The sequence below is a fragment of the Triticum aestivum genome, chromosome 6B, assembly GCF_018294505.1.
Source record: "Triticum aestivum cultivar Chinese Spring chromosome 6B, IWGSC CS RefSeq v2.1, whole genome shotgun sequence".
In the NCBI taxonomy this organism is placed as follows: domain Eukaryota; kingdom Viridiplantae; phylum Streptophyta; class Magnoliopsida; order Poales; family Poaceae; genus Triticum; species Triticum aestivum.
The window spans coordinates 705,603,471-705,625,496 of record NC_057810.1 but is presented as its reverse complement, the minus strand read 5'-3'; the positions used below and the strand labels follow the sequence as shown (position 1 = coordinate 705,625,496).

Sequence of the window (22,026 nt, the reverse complement as noted above, 5' to 3'; positions counted from 1 at the left end):
CATTGTTGAGCTTTCAATGAACCAAATTCTGAGCTTGAGACAGGTTTAAATTCTAGACAAATGTTTAGATGTGGTTTATGCGTGCGAGAACCGGACGGTTGCAAGACAACCGAGGATCTCACTTCTCATGTGAAGCTTTAATCTTCTACAACTATGTGGTTCCCTGAGCCCTTGCTTTGAAGATTCAGACCTCCGGGAAGATGAAAGAAAAGGGATCGGTTTTGACAAAAAAATTGAAGATAAGTTAAAACAGTGCGAACGAATTAACCTATGAAAATATGGATTGTGGGTTTGTCAGGTGCCCAAGACCCATTACCCCACTTTATATAATATTGTACAACATAAAGAGGATTACGTAGCTACTGTACTACAGGAGGTGCCCTTAAATATTTAGGAGATCCTTAGTTGGGGAGCGCTGGAACTCTTGGCTACACTTGGTGCGGAGGGTGAGGGAGATTCAACTATCCGACCAATCTGATTCCTTCCACTGAAAATTAACCAGAAATGGTGTCTTTACGGTCAAATCTATGTATATGGATCTAATTAATTCTGGCCCAATCCCAAGATCGTTACATATCTGGAAAATTAAGGTTCCCTTGCGTATCAAGATTTTCATGTGGTTTGTCCACAAGCAAGTGATCCTCACCAAAGATAGTTTAATAAAGCGATGTTGGGTAGGTAATGCACAATGTTGTTTTTGTGATCATGACAAAACAATACAGTGGTTAGCGGCTTCTCTACTAGAGCTTGATCATGTGGGTTCGAATCCCACTAAGCGCAGCAGCTACTTTTTGAGTTTAATATTTACTAAAAGAAAGAAAGAAACGTAAGTGGGCCAGACCCGCCCAAGGTGCAAATAATACGAACATATGGTCGTATATATCCGGCGGGTGATCCATCATACATACATACATACAAAACTGTGTAATGTCCATGTTGCCCTTTATACATTTTGTGAGGGGGGTGTACCGAAACGGTGCTCTTCATAGATTGCCCTCTCGCGAATTACTTTGACGAACGGTTCATATAGCCTTTAACATTATTCGTTCAGTTAGCATTGAAGCATTATCTGGAACGTGTCTAGCTGGAGTAGATCATATTACGACGTCTCGTATTCGGATTGGAATATGTGCGCTTATTTGGGCTATGCGGAATTACAAGAATGATACGGTTTTTAACAGACAACATATTTTAACTTTCTTGCAGGTCATCTTCAGAGCTACGGCATGAATCTGTATGTGGTCCTTACTCACTCCTACTGACTCCAGAGAGCCTTAGGTTACCGGGTGCAACTAGTAGGAGATGGTAGCACGGACTATATTCAACCGGTTTGGATGATAGTTTCATAATAGGATAGGCGTCTAGTGTTCTAGTCATATTTATCCTGCCGGTCGTGGCAATGAGTTTTCCTTTTTATTTTTGCTTTTTGCTCTGTTTGCGAGCTATAATGGAACTAAGAGTTTGTTTCCTTCGTATTTTTAAAAATATGATCGCATGCATCTTTCAGACCAACACAATTTATACATGTTGTGATTCATGCAAGCAATGCGTGGATGGTTGCAAGATTACCTGGGTTTCAGCTTCGGATGGTTCCATGAAATTTTGCTTTCATGGGCTTTGTCCATTGTTGAACTTTCAATGAACCAAATTCTGATCTTGAGACAGGTTGAAATTCTAGAAAAATGTTTAGATGTGGGTCATGCGTGCGAGGACCGGACGGTTGCAAGACCACCTAGGACCTGGCTTATCATGTGATGCTTTAATCTTCTACAACAATTTGGTTCCCGGAAGATGAAAGAAAAGCGAGCGGTGTTACAAGAAAAATTGAAGATGATTTAAGACACAACCTATAAATAAAAGTAAGTGGGAATTGGTGTTGCGAGTATAATAGAGAGATGAAAAAAGAAGTAACGAGTAAAAAATGTGCTTCTAGTGAAATTGGCTAGATTAAGAATGAGATTATCCACAACATAGCAAGTAACTAAATTGATGCTAACACTTGGATGTGTGCATGCTAATATTCAGACTTTCAGAGCTACACTGCCACTGCCAGTCACCCGCGAAGTCTTGGCCTCCGGTGGTAAATCAGTGGCAGTAGAACAGCACGGCTCAATTATTCCACTTGCATTTCTCTGCTTCTAATAAAGTTATGATATGACAAGAGGTGAGATATGTGTGAGTGGAGCATGTTGGTTTTTGAGATGTACCGTTCATTTTCTGAAGAGTCGCTTGCATATTGGCCACTGAGCTCTAATCGTTCCCCTGTTTACCCGAGAAGGCCTCCGGAGCTGTGAAGCAGACAGGACGATGTCCACTGTCCACAGCTACCACAGCTATGGATAGAGCGTGAGCACCGTGGCGAGAGACGAAGAAAATATCTACACTCGAGTCCAAGAAAACGAGATGTGCGCCGACTTGGGGCCTGAGTCGTCGGAATTTTCTTCCCCATATCTCATCTCCTGGCCAATGAATCCATATCTCATCAGGCTAGCCGGGTTAGTAGGAGTCCTCTTCCTGCACTTCTTTCCACACCAAGCACAAACGAGAGCAATAGAGAGCTAGAGGTCAATGGAGGTGGTGAGTGCTTCGCATGGTGTGTTGGGTCCCCTGCTGGGGAAGCTCACCGGTTTGCTTGCCGATGAGTGCGCCCGCCTGAAAGGCGTCCGCCGCGAGATCCGCTCGCTCAAAGCTGAGCTGACATGCATGCATGGCGCGGTCTGCAAGTACACGGCGCTGCAAGATCCCGACGTCCAGATGAAGGCGTGGATATCCCTGGTGAGGGAGCTGGCGTACGACATCGAAGATGTCATGGACAAGTTCATCCACCAGCTTGGTAATGGTGTCCAGCATCAGCATGGCTTCAAAGAGTTCTTCCGCAAGACCGCTCGCCGGCTCAAGACGCTAGGCTCTCGTCGTCGAATCGCCAGCCAAATCGATGATCTAAAGATTCGCCTCAAGCAGGTAAAAGAGTTGAAGAGTAGTTACAAGCTGGATGATATACCCTGTAGCACCTTTGAGCATTCAGCCGTGGATCCCCGCTTGTCTGCTCTTTTTGTTGAGGAAGCACAGCTTGTGGGAATTGATGGTCCAAGAGATGACCTTGTCAAGTGGATGCTCGAAGATGAAAATAGCTCGACCAAGCATCGCAAGGTGCTGTCCATCGTTGGCTTTGGTGGGTCAGGGAAAACAACACTGGCCAAGGAGGTCTACCACAAGATACAGGGACAATTTCATTGTCATGCTTTTGTCTCGGTCTCGCAAAAACCAAATGTAAAGAAAATTATGAAGGATTTGATCTTCCAGTTGCCTTGTAAGCAAGATTTTAAAGAAGGCATCAACACTTGGGATGAAGCAATGTGTATTATGAAGCTAAAAAAATTGTTACAAGATAAGAGGTAATTTCAGCGCCCCCTGCCCCCCTTTTTAACAAATATATATAGGATGATTCCTTAATTGCAGTGAAAAAGAATCAAACTGTGTACAAAATGGTATATACATTAAAGATTAGTGATGTACTCAAACGACTCAAAATAATTTGGGTGAACCTTTAAAAGATGAATAACATACATGTATGTTGTTGAAACACTCAATAGATATTCAAACAAGTGTTCTGTACGAAAATTTCTTACTCAAACAAGTATTGTGACAATATGCTTGTATTATCATAAGGAAAACATTTTTTAACGTGATTTTTTTACATAAGTTGGTTAGTTTTAAGTTCCAAGTAAGACCAAAGTCTTTGTGAAGTAAGAAAACTACAAATGGAAACATAAGCAATAATCACATGATAGACCTTAATCAACTTCTTGAGATCTTCCAGCTTAGAGTATCATGGTTTATTATTGTTTTCTTTTTAAATATTTTGGCCATCCTTTTGGAGCTCGTAGTGCTCTCTTTGTATTGTTGTTGAATTGCATATACGTGATACTGGTATCTTTAAGTTTTGTACTTTATCTCCTTTTCATAGATGGTTAATATTATCTACTTATATCTATTAGGTACCTCATTATTATTGATGATATATGGTCCATATCAGCATGGGACGCTATTAAGTCTGCTTTCCCGGAGAATGGTTTTTCTAGCAGAATTATAGCTACTACACGCATTGTTGAAGTGGCAAGATCATGCTGTCTAGGTGGTAATGGCCGCAAGTATGAAATGGAAGCCCTAAGTAATATCCACTCTGAAAGACTGTTTTTCAAAAGAATATTTGGTTCCGAGGATGGCTGCCCTGATGTGCTAAAAGATGTTTCAGAAAAAATAATGAAGAAATGTGGAGGCCTCCCATTGGCAATTATCAGTATATCAAGTTTATTGGCAAACAGATCGATGGTCAAAGATGAGTGGGAGAGGGTCAAAAGGTCAATTGGTTCTGCCTTGGATAAAAAACAAAGCTTAGATGGAATGAATAGCATACTATCCCTTAGCTACAATGATCTTTCACCTAATCTTAAGACTTGTTTGATATATTTAAGTATATATCCTGAGGATTATGTGATTGAGAGAGATATTTTAGTGAGGCAATGGATAGCAGAAGGCTTTATCTCTGAAGAGCGCGGACAGACCAAACAAGAGGTTGCCGAGAACCGCTTCTATGAGCTAATAAACAAAAGTATGGTCCAACCAGTTGAGATTGGCTATGATGGAAAGGCTCGTGCTTGTCAAGTCCATGACATGATGCTCGAGCTCATTATTATGAAATCGGTTGAAGATAACTTCATCTCTTTGGCAGGGCATGGTCAAACTAATTTGTCAAAGGGTGATGGTCTTATTCGGCGACTATCAGTCCAGCAAATTGATAAAGAGCTTGCATCTATATTGGAAAATGAAGATCTAAGCCATATACGATCTCTGACAATGATAGGATCAACTTGCATCAGACACTTTCCTTGGCTTGCTCGGTTTGAAGCATTGCGTGTACTGGATTTTAAAGATTGTAAGAGTTTGCACGAGTATCATATTGATGGTATAGATAAACTTTTCCAGCTGAAGTACCTGAGCTTGAGGGGCACTGACATGTCCAACCTACCATCAGGAATTGTGAGGCTATATGGTCTAGAGACGCTAGATCTTAGAGATACAAATATAACAAAATTGCCCACTGGAATTATTCAGCTCGTTAAGCTACAACATCTACTCACTGCAAGAGATCCAGAATCCAATGATAATCCTTGCGGTAGAATGAAGATACCAAATGGGATTGGAAATATGCGGAATTTACAGGTGATCTCGGGCTTTAATATTACCGACAGTTCATTATATACAATCGAGGAACTGGGGAACCTGACCCATTTGAAAGAACTCCATGTACAGTTTGATGGTGGTCGGTGGCATGAAGAGATGTTACTCTCCTCACTATGCAAGCTTGGTAGCAGCAAACTTCAGTCTTTACGGATATACTCTAATTATTCAACACCCCTCCAGTTCTTAGATTCCTGGTCACCTCTGCCATACAACCTCCAAGTATTTCGGATGAGCACTGACTACTATTTACCGAAGATGCCAAAGTGGATCGTACCAGCACTCGACAGTCTTGCATATCTGGACATTAATTTGATTGAAGTAACAGAAGAGGGTCTGCGGATACTTGGAGAGATTCCTGCCTTACTTTGTCTGAATTTATCAATCAGCAGTGTCCAAAAAGAAAGGCTGGCCATACAAGGCATTGGATTCCCGTGTTTGAAGGAATTCTGCATTATTCGTGCAACCCATTGTGCAAGTGCAATTTACTTGACGTTTGAAGAAGGAGCAATGCCAAAGCTGGAGAAGCTTGAGCTGCCGATGTTTATTTCAGTGGCAGAAGCCTATGGGTTCTATTTGGGTCTTGGCCACCTCCCATGTTTGAGAGATGCCAGAGTTACGCGTTGTGAAGATTATGACACACCTTACCAAAGCAAAGCTACAGTTACCGCTATAAGGGAGGAGGCAAATAGCCATCCCAATCATCCCAGGCTATCTTTCTGGGACTAAATGAAAGAGAACTAGCAGCCAGGGAATCATTATATCATAGCATTTTAGTAGGAATGCAAGAGGTATCCAATCATAATTAACAATTTAATTTCATGCAACACTTTCTGTAAACAACTTTTTTCACGCCCTGATGTGACATGTTCTCCCTTCATCTATTTAGACGATCTTCAATTTAATGCAAGTCTGTGATGGTGTGCTGCTGCCTTGATTGGAATGTTGTGGTGATGCCTGAACCCTGAAGCTATCGTTCCTTTTGCCTTCCAGATGGGAGTACCTGTCGGTGGAAACTCAAATAAAGCCATCATTCCTTTTGGTTTTCTAGAACTCTTGTATTCTTGTATCAGATGTTGTTGCAGTTATTACTACTGTTAAGAATTAAGTTCACCTCTAGGTGAAGTTTCGCTGTTGTGTACGTACTCAAGTACTGGTGTGTAATTTAATTGATGTGTTGTTCATTAAGCTAAGATGAAATGTTGAGAGATGTGCTGTCAGGTTACAGAGTTGAAATGTTATCTTGTCGCTGCTATATTCTGAATTCTTCTACTGTAACGTCAACTGCTATACTCTGAACCAGGGAGAAAAAATTGTGATGGGAAAATTTTCGTGATCCACGAAATTTCGGACATTTTGAAAATATTTTGTTAATTTCACACCGAAATAGAAAACAGATCTCCAAATTCAAATAAAATTTCACCGAAATCTGACAAAATCATGAAAGTTTGCTGGCAGCAGAGGATTACTTCTTTTGAAACGGAGGTAAAAGCTTTCCGTTTATTAACCGGGCAACTCTCTTCTGCTTTATTAATCAGCAGAGGATAATGATCTCCAGTAGTCTACTGAACATTGTTGTTTTCTACTGGGTGAATTTCATCTGTTTGGTTGATCTTCTGTGTGCTGAGTGAGTGATCGGCGTGCTTCAAAGGTACGGTATAGAAGAAGATGCAGGACCAGTTCAGGAACTCAGGATGCATACACTGGGGCAGTACAGTGTAGTACAGTACAATACAGACAAGATGTATGTACATGTTCAACGGTCCGAGGCGAGATGCGGAGGGTGGACGGACAGGGCTTTGATATCTGGTGGATCATGGCCAAGGACACCCCAAGTGTATGTACTCCTTCCGTATCTTTTTAGTTTGCATATAAGATTTGGTCAAAGTCAAACTTTGTAAAATTTGACCAGCTTTGTAGGAAATGATATCAACATCCACACTATGAATCAATAATATTAGATGCATGATGAAATTATTTTTTTATAACATATAACTTTAGTATTGGAGATGTTAATATTTTTTTCTATAAAGTTAGTCAAACTTTACAAAGTTTGACTTTGACCAAATCTTATATGCAGACTAAAAAGAAACGGAGGGAGTATCATTGAAATGTCGAGTTGTGCTAATGGTGGGAGATACTCAATATCAATCCCAGGTATTCTTCATGGTCTTGCAAAAAAATGTTCACATGCAAATCTTAGCCAACATAGTGCAACCAGGGGGCCTCACCCTAATATGAACAAGGGTGTCCCGATCTTCCGAAAGGTTCTGATAACTCTCAATTTGGTAGAAATTTGACACAACTTCATCCGGCTCCCGAACAACACGTTCTGAACCCCGCAATCGCAGCACCACGTCTCCTCTGGTTATCGACCGGCGATGCACGGTCGACCTCGCCAAGAAGGCTAATCCTTGCTTGCGAATCGAAGAACACAAGCAAGAACAAGAAAGCATGCAACCAAATTGCAGATGTATGATTAATCTCACGACGTTGGGGTCTCACAAGCTGACGAACGGCGAATCTGTTCTTGACAGAATAATCTAAGCAAAACCCGACGCTAACCTAAGCACCGGCGGCAGTAAATATGGTCTAGGGTTAACAAGGACCCTCTGGTCACGCCCCTAATTGGGCTCAAAAGGATACATGGCCCAAAGGCCTAAAACGGTGGCGCAGCACCGAGACAGATTCTGGACGTCTTTTGTTTCCATGATTCCCGTTGATTCAGGGGGAATTTGACCATGGGACCAGCTCCATTGGAAAGGTTATCTTCTCAGCTATCCGTGCATATATAGAACGTCCAAAACCGAGCCCGTATGCGACCTGGACAATCATTTTAGTGCAGACTGCTCCTCGACTCCGAAACAGATTCGAAGTCAACTTTGTTTGGGCCTCCACCTTGACTTGGACGCCCTTGCGGGTCCTCTCCACCTCCAAGCCCCTCTGCAAGTATGTCCTGGCGCTCTCCATGGTTCCTAATCATAACATAATCATTAGATAGCAATCTATTCTCAGGAACATATAAAGAAGTGCCAAGGAACAAGCTCACTATAAATTCAGTTGTCGCGCTCGAGCTCTAGTGATGGGTCCTTCTATATCCAGTGGAGTTTTGTGTGTATCCGAAGAAGTGATGTCCTCATCACACCCACTACTGAACTTGCCGTCAACACGTCAGTTTCAGAACAGAACAGGTTCTTGAGTTTCAGACTACTTTTAAATTCTAGCACAATGTCTGGATGTTATATATTAATGCTTTGCAAGTCCTTGAAAGGCAGAACTGGGAGGGATATCTTGCCAGATTTTAAGCTTCTATGAGCTATTGCTTTTGGGATTCGGGAAATCTGGGGATATCAAAGAGAAGAAGCTGTGTTGACAGGAAAATTGAAGATGATTAGTCTCAAACAAAATCTACGGAGGTACTGTAAGTACGAAGGAATGATACCTTGAGAACATATGGACTACTTCAGATTTATTTTTTTTTGACTGGAAACTACTTCAGATTTTCGTAGGCGTCCAAGACCACAGGTAGAAATGTAGACAAATGAGTCATCAGGTCGTCCCTGTTACAGTCGATCAAATCTCAAGCGGCAAGATCCAAACTGAAAAAAAGGGAATAACTTCTTTTTTTGAGAAAATGGTAGGAGCAGTTAAATTTTTTTTTTTTTTTGAGAAACAGGAATAGTTAATTGTATGACTGAGTCACACCGGTGACTGTTGTTGGGCTTCTTTCTACACGGTATGGGCTGTACAAGAGAAGCGGATATTGCTGGGTTAGCCCATTCCTTATGTGAGTGTGAGCAGGATTAGTCAGTCTTAAACATGATTGACGAAAGTAAGTGGGAATGAATGAAACCTCACAAACATATCGACTGCGGTTTTCGAAGCCGTCCAAGGGCCCGAGAAAAAAAATGTCGACAAATGAGTCATTCGGTCGTCCGGTTACAGTCGATCATATCTCGAGATGCAAGATCAAACAGAGAAAAAAGGAAAGGTAACTTGTGTTTTGTGAGAAACAGTTAACTTTTATCTTTGAGGGGAAGAAACAGTTAACTGTATGACTGAGTCATCACACAGTACGGGCCGTACAAGAGAAGCAGAAATTCCAGGGTTCTCCTTTTCCTAAAAGAATATTATGGCCCAAGTGGCCTCTGTTTCGTTTCGTTATGAAGAAGGAAACAGAGTTGAGTTGCTCTGCTTCCATGGCAGCCAGAAACAGGGGATCTCCACAAGTGAGAAGGAACAGAGCGACCTCTTACTGTCTGGGAAGAGACAGGATCAGAATTCTCCGTTCATTTCATTTTTCTGAAACCGTTCAGGCAGCATTGTACTTACTATTGATGTTTACATTGAGTGAATCACAAGAGATGTAGTAGCTGCACGTACACGCCTACAAGATGCCGCCTCGCCTTCGGTCATGCCTTGAACCATCAGACGTTCGCCCTGGACAGTCTGCTCGCCGACGTGGCCACAACGAGCTGCAGCAGCTGCGCACCGCCCAGCCGCTCCAAGTGCGGCGCCACCGCCGGCCCCAGCTTCAGGTATGTGTCCACTAGCAGTGGCGGCGCCAGGATTAGGCAACGCCCCAGGCAGCCTTTGAGCAATGTAGTACTGTAGCTACGATCGACCGATCCACGGCGGGGGCCGCCGACGACGGCGAGTGAGGCGGAGGCATGGGTCCCTTCCCTCTTCCCTTCTTCGTCGGGGCCATGGCGACGGAAGGGGGGAGGAAAGGTTCGAGATTGGCTTGGAAGCAGAAGCTGGAGTTCGAGAGGAGGAAGGACAGAGGGCGCTCGAGCAACGGAAAGGGAATAGCTGTGTACAACTGCAAGTCCGCCTAGCCTGGCACCAAATAAGGAGGCGTGGGGAACAGTGCCACCCATGTCTAATCAACCGCCACGCGGCGCCCAAGGCCGCAGGCTGTTAGGGCCCGCGGCGCTTCGCACTTGCCCTTTCGCCTCTCTACTCGGCCAAGTCCGGGCGCGCCTTGGGCCCGGAGGCTACTGTCGGCGTTCTGGGAAAATGGGGGTCCTCAGACTTGTCTGCCTACGGCCTGCGGCGTGGCTCAAAGGGGGGCCCAGCACGGCCCATCTTCATCAACACGAGCTCAAGACCCTCGCGAGGGGTCAAGCCTCGCGGGGCGGGCGACAAGGAGCTTCCTCAGGCGCAGCCTCATTAGGCTGGCTCGCGAGGAGGCGGAGAGATCAATGCGGGGTACCTCGCGAGGTGCCCATGACGCAAGCCATGACGACCAAGGGCGCCAGGCGGGTGCCAGCCCGCGCAGTGTCCTCCTTTCCTCTTTGGTGCAAAGGGGGCAAGCGCAGGCGAGAGTATCAAGCAAAGGCGTCTGTTTCGGTGCAACAAGACCAAGACCAGTCCAACGGCAGGATGGAGGTTATCGTGGAGCCCAACCGGCGTCACCACCAGAGCCTTTGACAGGCGAGGACCAACTTTAGTCAGGATAAGTGTACCAGATGTTCCCTTTCAAAATGACCAATTATTGGCGCCCTTCCCGCTCAATATTTGGGAAGAGGCCCAGGACCTTTGCCTATAAATAGGACTAGCCACCATAGTATAGAGCATCTGGAATCGACCCCTCCGAAGGGACAACACCACCACAAGAACAGACCCTCGCGAGGTTGTTCTTCCTTGTATTGTTAATCATCCGCCCAAGAGGCAATCCACCACACCACGCACTGGAGTAGGGTATTACACCGCAATGGTGGCCTGAACCAGTATAAACACTGTGTTTCTTGCGTTGTTCTTTTCATAGCTTAGATCCTAGCATGGCGGTAGGGTGCAGGTAGGTAGTGGGCGAGATCTCCACGTGCACCCCAGTGTTCGAACCTCAAGGGTCTGCCGGAACCCGAAATCCGACATTTGGCGCGCCAGGTAGGGGTGCGCCGGAATCCACCCTCTGCCACTTCACGTTCCGTCGCATCGTCATCGCCATGTCCGGCGACCAAGCGGGCAACCCTGATCCCTGGGAGGCGTGGCCCGCCCGTGCAGAGCCGCTCGCCTCGGGCGACCCCGTGCCCCAGGCAGCTCGTGGCCCGCGGGAGAGGGGCGACACGGCGTAGCAGGAACTCCTTCACCACCTTGGGCGCCCTCACGTCAAGAGATCTCAAGCACACGAAGCGACGCCAGACGAAGAAGAGCAGGGGACTCGTGAGCGTCTCCTGGCCCCAGCCTGAATTAGGGACAGCAGGGGGCTGGGCACCCCCACGTCCACATACAGCCACCGCTCGCGGAACCCAGGCGCAGGCGAAGGAAGACCAAAGTCAATCCCTGAGGCCGCTGTCTCAGGTGCAGCAATGAAAGCTCACGCACCCCAAGCATTGGCGGGGTCGACAAGATGCAGAGAGAAGAAGTGGCGCAACAAGGCAACCGAGGGGAGGATGCCCACCATGGCCTCGCAAACGAAGGCGAAGACCGCAAGAAGAGTAATGGAGTCAGGACCCAGATGCATCATGTGGATCTGATAGTGGGAGAGCACGGCGTTGAAGAAATCGGAAAAGGGGGGGAATTAGCCCCACCCACAGGGCGTCGACGAAATAAGGGACCTCGGTGATTATCCTGTCGATGGAGAAGCGAGACGCGGGCCAGGCCGTCGTCCTCCCGCATTCGTTGAAGATGGTGGCCAGGGCCGAGCTGACCTTGCCCAAGCCCTCTCGATTGAGTACGATCGACCGATCCACGGCGGGGGCCGCCGACGACGGCGAGCGAGGCGGAGGCATGGGTCCCTTCCCTCTTCCCTTCTTCGTCGGGGCCATGGCGACGGAAGGGGGGAGGAAAGGTTCGAGATTGGCTTGGAAGCAGAAGCTGGAGTTCGAGAGGAGGAAGGACAGAGGGCGCTCGAGCAACGGAAAGGGGAGTGGTTGTGTACAACTGCAAGTCCGCCTAGCCTGGCACCAAATAAGGAGGCGTGGGGGAACAGTGCCACCCATGTCCAATCAACCGCCACGCGGCGCCCAAGGCCGCAGGCTGTTAGGGCCCGTGGCGCTTCGCACTTGCCCTTTCGCCTCTCTGCTCGGCCAAGTCCGGGCGTGCCTTGGGCCCGGGGGCTGCTGTCGGCGTTTTGGGAATGGGGGTCCTCAGACTTGCCTGCCTGCGGCCTGCGGCGCGGCTCAAAGGGGGCCCCAGCACGGCCCATCTTCATCAACACGAGCTCAAGACCCTCGCGAGGGGCCAAGCCTCGCGGGGCGGGCGACAAGGAGCTTCCTCAGGCGCAGCCTCATCAGGCTGGCTCGCGAGGAGGCGGAGAGATCAATGCGGGGTACCTCGCGAGGTGCCCATGACGCAAGCCATGACGACCAAGGGTGCCAGGCGGGTGCCAGCCCGCGCAGTGTCCTCCTTTCCTCTTTGATGCAAAGGGGGCAAGCGCGGGCAAGAGTATCAAGCAAAGGCGTCCGTTTCGGTGCAACAAGACCAAGACCAGTCCAACGGCAGGATGGAGGTCGTCGTGGAGCCCAAGCCGGCGTCACGACCAGAGCCTTTGACAGGCGAGGACCAACTTTAGTCAGGATAAATGTATCAGATGTTCCCTTTCAAAATGGCCAATTATTGGCGCCCTTCCCGCTCAATATTTGGAAAAAGGCCCAGGGCCTTTGCCTATAAATAGGACTAGCCACCATAGCATAGAGCATCTTAAATCGACCCCTCCGAAGGGACAACACCACCACAAGAACAGACCCTCACGAGGCTGTTCTTCTTTGTATTGTTCACCATCCGACCAAGAGGCAATCCACCACACCACGCACTGGAGTAGGGTATTACACCGCAATGGTGGCATGAACCAGTATAAACACTGTGTCTCTTGCGTTGTTCTTTTCATAGCTTAGATCTTAGCATGGCGGTAGGGTGCAGGTAGGTAGTGGACGAGATCTCCGCGCACACCCCAGTGTTCGAACCTTAAGGGTCTGCCGGAATCCGAAATCCGACAAGCAAGAACGTGCTGCAGGAATTTTTATGGCCGACTTTCTGTGCTCTTATTTTGGATTTTCTGACTAATAGGATAGACACATGGGGTGCAGCAGACAAGTGTTGTTACTTTTCGTGAACAAATTCAGAGTTTCGGACATATTTAAACTCTTGCAGACCAGCACAATGTGTACATGTTGTGATTCGTGCAAGCAACGCCTCGACGGTTGCAAGACAACCTGGGTTATCGTGTTAAGTTTTCAGCTTCGGATGGTTCCATGAAATTTTGCTTTCACGGGCTTTGTCCATTGTTGAACTCTCAGTGAACCAAATTCTGAGCTTGAGACAGGTTTAAATTCTAGAAACATGTTTACATGTGGTTCATGCGTACGAGGACCGGACGGTTGCAAGACGACCTACGACCTGGCTTATCATGTAAAGCTTTTTGGTTCCCTGAACTCATGCTTTGAGGATTCAGACCTCCGGGATGATGAAAGAAAAGGGCACGGTGTTGACAGAAAAATTGAAGATGATTTAAAACAGAACCTATAAAAGTACGTGCGAATGAATTAACCTTAAGAACATATGGACTGTGGGTTTGTCAAGTGCCCAAGACCCAAGACCGCGGGTAAGAACATTGACAGACGAGTCATGAGGTCGTCGTCTGACAGTCGGCATCACAAGCTGCAAAAAGCAGAGTAAAGAAGAAGTATGCAGTAAGGAAAACGGAAGCTAACTGCATGCCTCACTTAACTAATAGGGAGATGAAAAACAGAAGTAACAAGTAAAAAAAAGTGCTGCTATTGTGCTATTGGCTAGATTAAGCACCAGCTTATCCACAACATAACGAGTAACTAAATTGATGCTAATGCTTTTTTTTATGCTAACACTTGGTTGCGTGAGATCCCTCCTCTGGCGCTCCCACGGGCGGCAGGGGAGGAAACCCTAGCCGCCGCCGAACCGCGACCCTCTCCCCATCCCTCCCCTCGCCGCCGCCAGGGCGTGTCGGCGGGCGAAGCCCGCCCGGCATGGGCGGCGGCGGGGCTTTCTCTCCTTCTCGCGAGGCGGGATCGCCGTGGGGCGATTTACCCTGGCCGGAACGCGGCGTTGTGCGGGACGCTGCGACGCTGGGCTGCCACGGTGGCTGGCGTGGAGGGCTGCACGAGGCGGGCTGCGTGATGGCGGCGCCCGTCGGCGGGATCTGGCGCTCGTCGTCGGCGTTCGTCGTCGGCGGCGGCGGGACTGGCGCTCGCGCTGGTCGGGCTCGCCCCTCGTGGGGAGCCTCGGATCCATGGCGGCGGCCCTGGCTGGTGGTACGCGGCGTAGCTTCAGCGGGCGGCGCCGGCGTGGGCAGGTGGGCCACTTCCCTGGCCATGTGGATGGCGGGGCGGTGGTGGGCTTCGGTTGCGGCGACGGTTCTTCGCTGGATGTTGGTGGCCATGGTGATGTTCGTCCTCGACCCCGATCTACTCCGATCTGTATCGGATCCGGCCCTTGGTGGCTTCGGCCACCGTTCATGGGTGCTGGCCTTGCAGACCCGGTGGCTGGAAGGGTTCCGGGGGAATCTCTTGGCCGGCGTGGCGGCCACTCCGATGGCAGTGCCTTTGGGTGTTGCTTTCCTCGTTGGAGGCTTCGGAGAGGAACTCCTTTCTTCTACCCCTCCCAGGAGCTCAGGTGAAAATCTCAGACCCCCCTGTTCCAAGCAACGACGACACCAAGGTGGCGTGCTCCTTCCTGAAGGCGTTGCTCGGGGGCTGCTCAAGCGGCGGTGGAAGTGGTGGCGGTTCGGCGTTGACACATGCATTCTGGTCAGCTTCATCCTGGAGGTTGCGGCGACGTAGGCGACGCTCGTCTGGTGGAGCTACTGCCGATGGTCGAGGCATCGTCGGCAGTCTGCGCCATCAGGCTCGGGGTGCTCAGGGGGAAACCTCAGATCTGGGTCTTCCGGATCGGATGATGATGGCGTTTTATCGCTTTCCCTACTGGGGGCATCGTTTTGGAGCAAGTGCTGGCTGGAGGGATGGTGGAGCGGTGCTTCATCGCACACATTGATGGCGGCGGAGATCGATGGCATGGCGCTGTGGAGACTCGACGTCCGATGCGCGAAGATGGGCTCGCGCAGGAGGAGGTTGCTATCTGGCGTCATGGTGACGTCGATGGCAGAGTGGCCAGACAGTGTAGAAGCCTCAATATGATCTGAAGACCTGTGGAAGATGGCGGCGACGACACACGAGTGCGTCTGACCAGATTGTCCTGGTAGGTGGCTCGGCTGGGGAGTCCGAATGAGTTTCGGCTTCCGGCTTTTGATGTTAGGCTTAGGTGAGTGGTCTGGGTAGTGGCCCAGCTAGCACCCCTTCATCATATTGGATAGGAGTAGCGGCATATGTTGCCAAGATGGTGGATTCAGACACATTGTTGTAATACTTTGTACGGTCCTCGTGAATAATCAATAAAGTGGCCGTATGCATCTCCCAGATGCAGAGGCCGGGGGTCATCCTCCTTTTCTAAAAAAAAAACACTTGGTTGCGTGCATCCTAATATACAGACTTTCAGAGTTACAACTTTTACAACTTATACGGCTACACCCACCAAGTCTAGCATTGGATACTCCCTTGCTCAATGATCGTTCAAATCTTGGCTTCCAGTGATAAATCACTGGCAGTAGGACAGCAAAGCTTAATTATTCCACTGCCTTTTCTGCTTTTCATAAAGTCATGATATGACAAGAGGTGAGATAATGCGTGAGAGATGCATATTTATCTTTGAGCTAACTAAAGCTAATCTCAAGGAATCTTGGAGCTAGTACGAACCCCATTATTGAGTCCTCTTCCTGCTCTCCTCTCCACTCTGAGCACACCAAGCACGAACCCAGGGAGAGATGGGTTCGAGAGAGGAATAGAGAGATCCCTTCAAAAGAAAAAAAGAAAAAGAAGAGAGATCAATGGAGGTGGTGAGTGCTTCCCATGGCGTCTTGGGTTCCCTGCTGCGGAAGCTCACCGGTTTGCTCGCCGGTGAGTGTGCCCGCCTCAAAGGCGTCCGCCGCGAGATCCGCTCGCTCAAAGCCGAGCTGACCAGCATGCATGGCGCGGTCGAGAAGTACACAATGATGCAAGATCCCGATGTTCAGGTTAAGAAGTGGATGTCGCTGGTGAGGGAGCTGACCTATGACATTGAGGATGTCATCGACAAGTTCATCCACCAGCTCAGTAATGAGAGCCACCAGCACCAGGGTGGCTTTAAGGAGTTCTTCCGCAAGACTGCTCGCCGGCTCAAGACTATGGGCTCTCGCCGTGGAATCGCCAACCAAATCGATGATCTGAAGATTCGTCTCAAGCAGGTAAAAGAGTTGAAAAATAGTTACAAGCTGGATGATATTACCTTTGAACATTCAGCTGTGGATCCTCGCTTGTCTGCTCTTTTTGTTGACGAAGCACACCTTGTGGGCATTGATGGTCCAAGGGATGACCTTGCCAATTGGATGCTGCAAGATAAAAATAGCCGGAACAACCATCACAAGGTGCTGTCAATTGTTGGCTTCGGTGGGTTGGGAAAGATGACACTGGCGAGGGAGGTTTACCGCAAGATCCAAGGGCATTTTCATTGTCAGGCTTTTGTCTCGGTCTCGCAAAAACCAAATGTTAAAGAAATTTATGAAGGATTTGATCTCCCAGCTACCTTGCGAGGAAGATTTTATGGAAGGTATCGACATATCGGATGAACCCAAATGTATTGGGAAGCTAAAAGAACTCTTACAAGATAAGAGGTAATTTCAACCCCCCCCCCCCCCCCCCCCCCCCCCCCAACCCCCTTCCGAACCTTTTTTAAGAAAATATGCATATGGGTTAAAGATTAGTGATGAACTCAAATGATTCAAAATATATCTCCCGAACCTTTAAAGCATGAATAACATAGTGATTCATTCTAAGGGCCAGTTTGTCCAAAGAACCTCCATTAGCTTTATATTTCCCTTTCCGAAGAAACAATCTTCCGAGTCTGTTGATCTCATCAACTACCCACTGTGGTTATTTGATGCAAGGCATAAGATAATTAGGGATAGCCCACAAAACCTATTTAGTAAGAGAGAGGTGACCACCCTTCGTTGGGAAACCCAAGGAGAACCCGGTAAAACATTTAGCATCAGAAGAACTGGTAGAAAGGCCTCTCTTGGCAACTTGGAGTCAAACAAGGGCAGCCCCAGGTAGTTTCGAGGAAAAGATTTGATCGGGCAGCCCAACACTCTAGAAATATCTGCAGTCTACACATCGTCAAGGTTGATGGGGACAAAAGGGCATTTAGGGAAGTTGATCTTAAGTCCAATCTGTATTGGCCAAGGCATCAAGAATTTACTTAAGTTTAGCCTGATGAGCATCACCTTAGAAAACAATCAGACTGTTGTCTGCATACTGTAGCACTAGACAAGGCAACGTACTGATAACTGGGTGTCGAAGAGCTCGAGTGGATGAAAAAATATTAATGACTTGCTGCAGCACATCAACCACAGTATGAACAAAAGGGGTGAGAGAGGGCCCCCTTGACATATCCCACGCCTGATATTTATCCACTTGCCCGGGATTCCATTCAACGGAATAGCAGTTTTAGCGGTTGTAAGAAGGGAGTCGATCCACATAATCCATTTACCATCGAAACTTCTAGCTTTCATAATAGCAAACAGAGCATCCCAAGAAACCTCTAGCTCCATTTACCATCGAAACCTCTAGCTTTCAAAGGCCTTGTTTAAGTCTAGTTTTAGCACAGTAGACTTTCTTTTCCAGTTTTCCTTTTTCTGCCTGTCTGAACAGGATCCATTTGCGCATATAATAAGTTATAAGCGATGCACATGTTTTCCTTCTGAATTCTATTATTATCATCCTCTTAGAGATCGTAGTTTTTTGGGGTATTATGGTTCAAGTCCTTATAAATGACATTGGTATCTTTATGCTCTATACTTGAACTACTTTTCATAATTGGTTAACAATATCTACTTATATGCATCAGGTATCTCATTGTTATTGATGATATATGGTCCATATCAGCATGGGAAACTATTAAGTATGCTTTCCCGGAGAATGAATTTTCTAGCAGGATTATAGCTACCACACGAGTTGTTGATGTAGCAAGATCATGTTCTCATGGTGGTAATGGCCGCATGTATGAAATGGAAGCCCTAAATGATCTCTACTCCAAACGATTGTTCTTCAAAAGAATATTTGGTTCTGAGGACCGCTGCCCTGATATGCTAAAACAAGTTTCGAATAAAATACTGAAGAAATGTGGAGGCCTCCCATTGGCAATTATCAGTATAGCAAGTTTATTGGCAAATAGGCCGGTGGTCAAAGATGAGTGTGAAAGGGTCAGAAGGTCTATTGGTTCTGCATTGGACAAAAACCGAAGCTTAGATGGAATGAATAACATATTATCCCTTAGTTACAATGATCTTTCACCCAATCTCAAGACCTGCTTGTTATATTTATGTATATATCCCGAGGATTATGTGATTGAGAGAGATATTTTAGTGAGGCGATGGATAGCAGAGGGCTTCATCTCTGAAGAGCGCGGACAAAGCAAGCAAGAGGTTGCCGAGAACCACTTCTATGAGCTAATAAACAAAAGTATGGTCCAGCCGGTTGAAATTGGCTATGATGGAAAAGCTCGTGCTTGTCAAGTCCATGACATGATGCTCGAGCTCATTATTTCAAAATCGGCTGAAGATAATTTCATCTCTTTGGCAGGCCATGGTCAATCTGATTTGGCAAAGCGTGATGGTCTTATTCGGCGACTATCGGTCCAGCATATTGACCAAGAGCTTGCATCCATATTTGCAAATGAAGATCTAAGCCATGTACGATCTCTCACAGTGATGACATCAACTTGCATCAAACACTTGCCTAAGCTTGTTGGGTTTGAAGCTTTGCGTGTTCTGGAATTTCAAGATTGTGAGAATCTGCACGAGTATGATATGAGTGGTATAGATAAGCTTGTCCAGCTGTAGTACCTGAGCTTTAGGGGCACTGACATGTTGAAGCTACCATCTGGAGTTGTGAGGCTTTATGGTCTAGAGACACTAGATCTTAGAGATACACATATAGAAGAATTGCCGACTGGAATTATTCAGCTTGTTAAGTTACAACATCTACTCATTGCAAGATATCCATATTTCGACACTGCTCTTGGTGAAATGAAGATACCAAATGGGATTGGAACTATGAAGAATTTACAGGCGATCTCAGGCTTTAATATTATGAAGAGTTCGTTATGTGCAGTCGAGGAACTGGGGGATCTGACAGGTTTGAAAGAACTTCATCTACAGTTGGATGGTGGAGGATCCCAGGAATACAAGAGGCATGAAGAGATGTTACTCTCCTCACTCTGCAAGCTTGGCGCCTACAAACTTCAGTCTTTAAGGTTACACTCTCCTGATTCAACACCCATCCAGTTCTTAGAATCTTGGTCCCCTCTGCCATATAACCTCCAAATATTTTGGATGACCACTAACTATGATTTACCAAAATTGCCAAAGTGGATTGTACCAGCACTCACTAGTCTTGCATACTTGAACATTAATTTGATTGAAGCAACAGAGGAGGATCTGCAGATACTTGGACATATGCCTGCCTTACTTTGTCTGAGTATAACAATCGGCACTGTCCAAAAAGAAAGGCTTACAGTACAAGGAGTTGGATTCCTGTGTTTGAAGGAATTCTCCCTTATCTGTGATTACTATGTTAAAAGTGCAATTTACTTGACGTTTAAGGAAAGGGCACTGCCAAAGCTGGAGAAGCTTGAGCTGCCGTTCTTTGTTTTGGTGGCAGAAGCATATGGGTTCTACTTGGGTCTTGGCCACCTCCCATGTCTCAGAGATGCCGAAGTTACTCTTTGCGATGATGATGACACATCTTACGAAAGCAACTCTGCTGCAGCTGCCGCTATAAGGAACTAGGCAAATAGCCATCCGAATCATCCCAGGCTATCTATCTCGGGCGAATGGGAAGAGAGCTAAAGCGACGAGGAAGAGAGCTACACCGACAATGAAGAGAGCTGGCTATCAGATAATTGTTATATCACGGCATTTCACTACCAACACAAGAGGTATTAATCATAATCAACAATTTAATTTCGGACAACACTTCCTTGTACGCAACCTTTCTCATGCTTAGATGTGACATGTTATCCCTTCATCTATTCAGGGTATCTTCTGTTAAACGCAAGTGCGTGATGGTGTGTTGTTGGCTTGATTGGAATCTCATGGTGATGCCTGAACCCTGAAGACGTCCCAGAAGAAGTGGTGTTAGTTGCTCTGCTACATGGTACTATTTGGTTTTCAGGAATCTTGTACTATCAGAATTTGTTCCGTTGATTACTATTGTTAAGAATTATTAAGCTCACCTGCCTCTAGGTGAAGTTTCCCTATTGTGTGTGTAGTTTTGTGTAACTTTGTTTGATGGACCATTCATTAAGTTAAGTCAAAACAACTGGCTACACGTTTGATCTCATGTTTCAGAGTTGAAACGTTGTTTTGTCACTCCAATACTCTGAACTCTTTTTTCTTTTTCTTTTTTGCGAATGAATACTCTGAACTCTTCTACTGTAGCTTGAACTGCTGTACTCTAAACTGCTTCATCTGGTTTCAATCTCGGAGTTGTAAGCGGGGCGTGAGATTTGGGATGTACAGTAGGGTAATGATTCAGCAGAAAGTATCCAGCACCGAACTTCTGGCCAGCTGCATCAACTCGGCACTTATCAACAGCCCGCCTTTCGCGTGCTCTGCTGCTGTTGCTCTGTGTGTTTCCTTCCTCTGCTGCCTGCCTAGTGGAGACGATCGACCACCTCCATGGATCCCATCACTCAAATAAGTAGTACCTAGTGGGTGGGCGGGTTAGGTTGAATAAGCACCATCGCAAGGTGTGACACAATCAATGAGAAAAACTGACAATTTATAACCAAGTTCGTTGCAGTTTGATTATAGCTAGTACAAAGTTGAGAGTGCACGGGTAGCACAAGAAGAGGATGCAGGATGTTGAGATGCTACTATTTGGTTTTCAGGGGATCTTGTATTATCAGAATCTCTTGCATCGGTTGCTATTTTCAAGAAATATAATTTCACCTGTAGATGAAGTTTTAGCTGCTGTGTATGTACTCAAGTACTACCTGTGTGTGTAACTTAGTTTGATGGATCACGCATTCAGTTAAGTTGAAACAACTGGGCTGAGTGTTATGCTGTCAGGTTTCAGTGTTGTAACGTTGTTTCGCCACTTCTGTAATATGAACTCTTCGACTGCAGCGTGATGCCGTGAACAACTGTTACTCTGAACCAGGGGAAAAGGATCCGTGAGGGGAAATTATTCGTGACCCACGAAATTTCGGGCATCACGGGAAATATTTCGTTAATTTCACACCAAAGCAGGTCCACAAATTCAAATGAAATACTACTGAAATTTCACCGAGACTAAAAGAAGTCACCGGAATTAGGGCCGACGGCACCAAACCATGGGCGCGGTTATGTATCGCGTTGCGCGAGACCGAGCAGCCTATTTTTTAGCAGCCACTCGCAAACAGCGAGAGTCCAGTTGAGCCGTCTCAATTAGCTTCCCGCAGGTTAGTAGTAGTATTATAAAACGTGTATTTACTTCAAAAAATAAAGGTAAACCACATTTTTCTAAAAGTTAACACAATGTAAAAAAAATGTGTTAGTACAATATTAAAAATGTTTGTGAAATGTAAAAAATGTTCACACATTTCAAAAAATATACGTGACATTTTTGGAATAATTTATACCGTAACGTTTTTGGAAAAATGTTTGTGTAATTCAAAAAAAGTTCCACGCCATTATAGAAAGTTAACATTACATTTTAAAAACACTTCATACATTTA

At 46.5% G+C, this 22,026-nt stretch overlaps 1 protein-coding gene and 1 pseudogene across 1 annotated transcript; both read left to right on the top strand.

The window, feature by feature from the left end:
- Positions 1-2,411: 2,411 nt before the first annotated feature.
- Positions 2,412-6,456, top strand: LOC123139821 (disease resistance protein Pik-2). Its single transcript, XM_044559515.1, has 3 exons — positions 2,412-3,395; positions 3,999-6,032; positions 6,131-6,456. The coding sequence occupies exons 1-2, from the start codon at positions 2,569-2,571 to the stop codon at positions 5,968-5,970; spliced, it is 2,799 nt and encodes a 932-aa protein (XP_044415450.1). The 5' UTR covers positions 2,412-2,568; the 3' UTR covers positions 5,971-6,032; positions 6,131-6,456.
- A 9,496-nt stretch (positions 6,457-15,952) lies between these two features.
- On the top strand, positions 15,953-20,664 carry LOC123139820 (disease resistance protein RGA5-like; annotated as a pseudogene).
- The last annotated feature ends 1,362 nt before the right edge of the window (positions 20,665-22,026 follow it).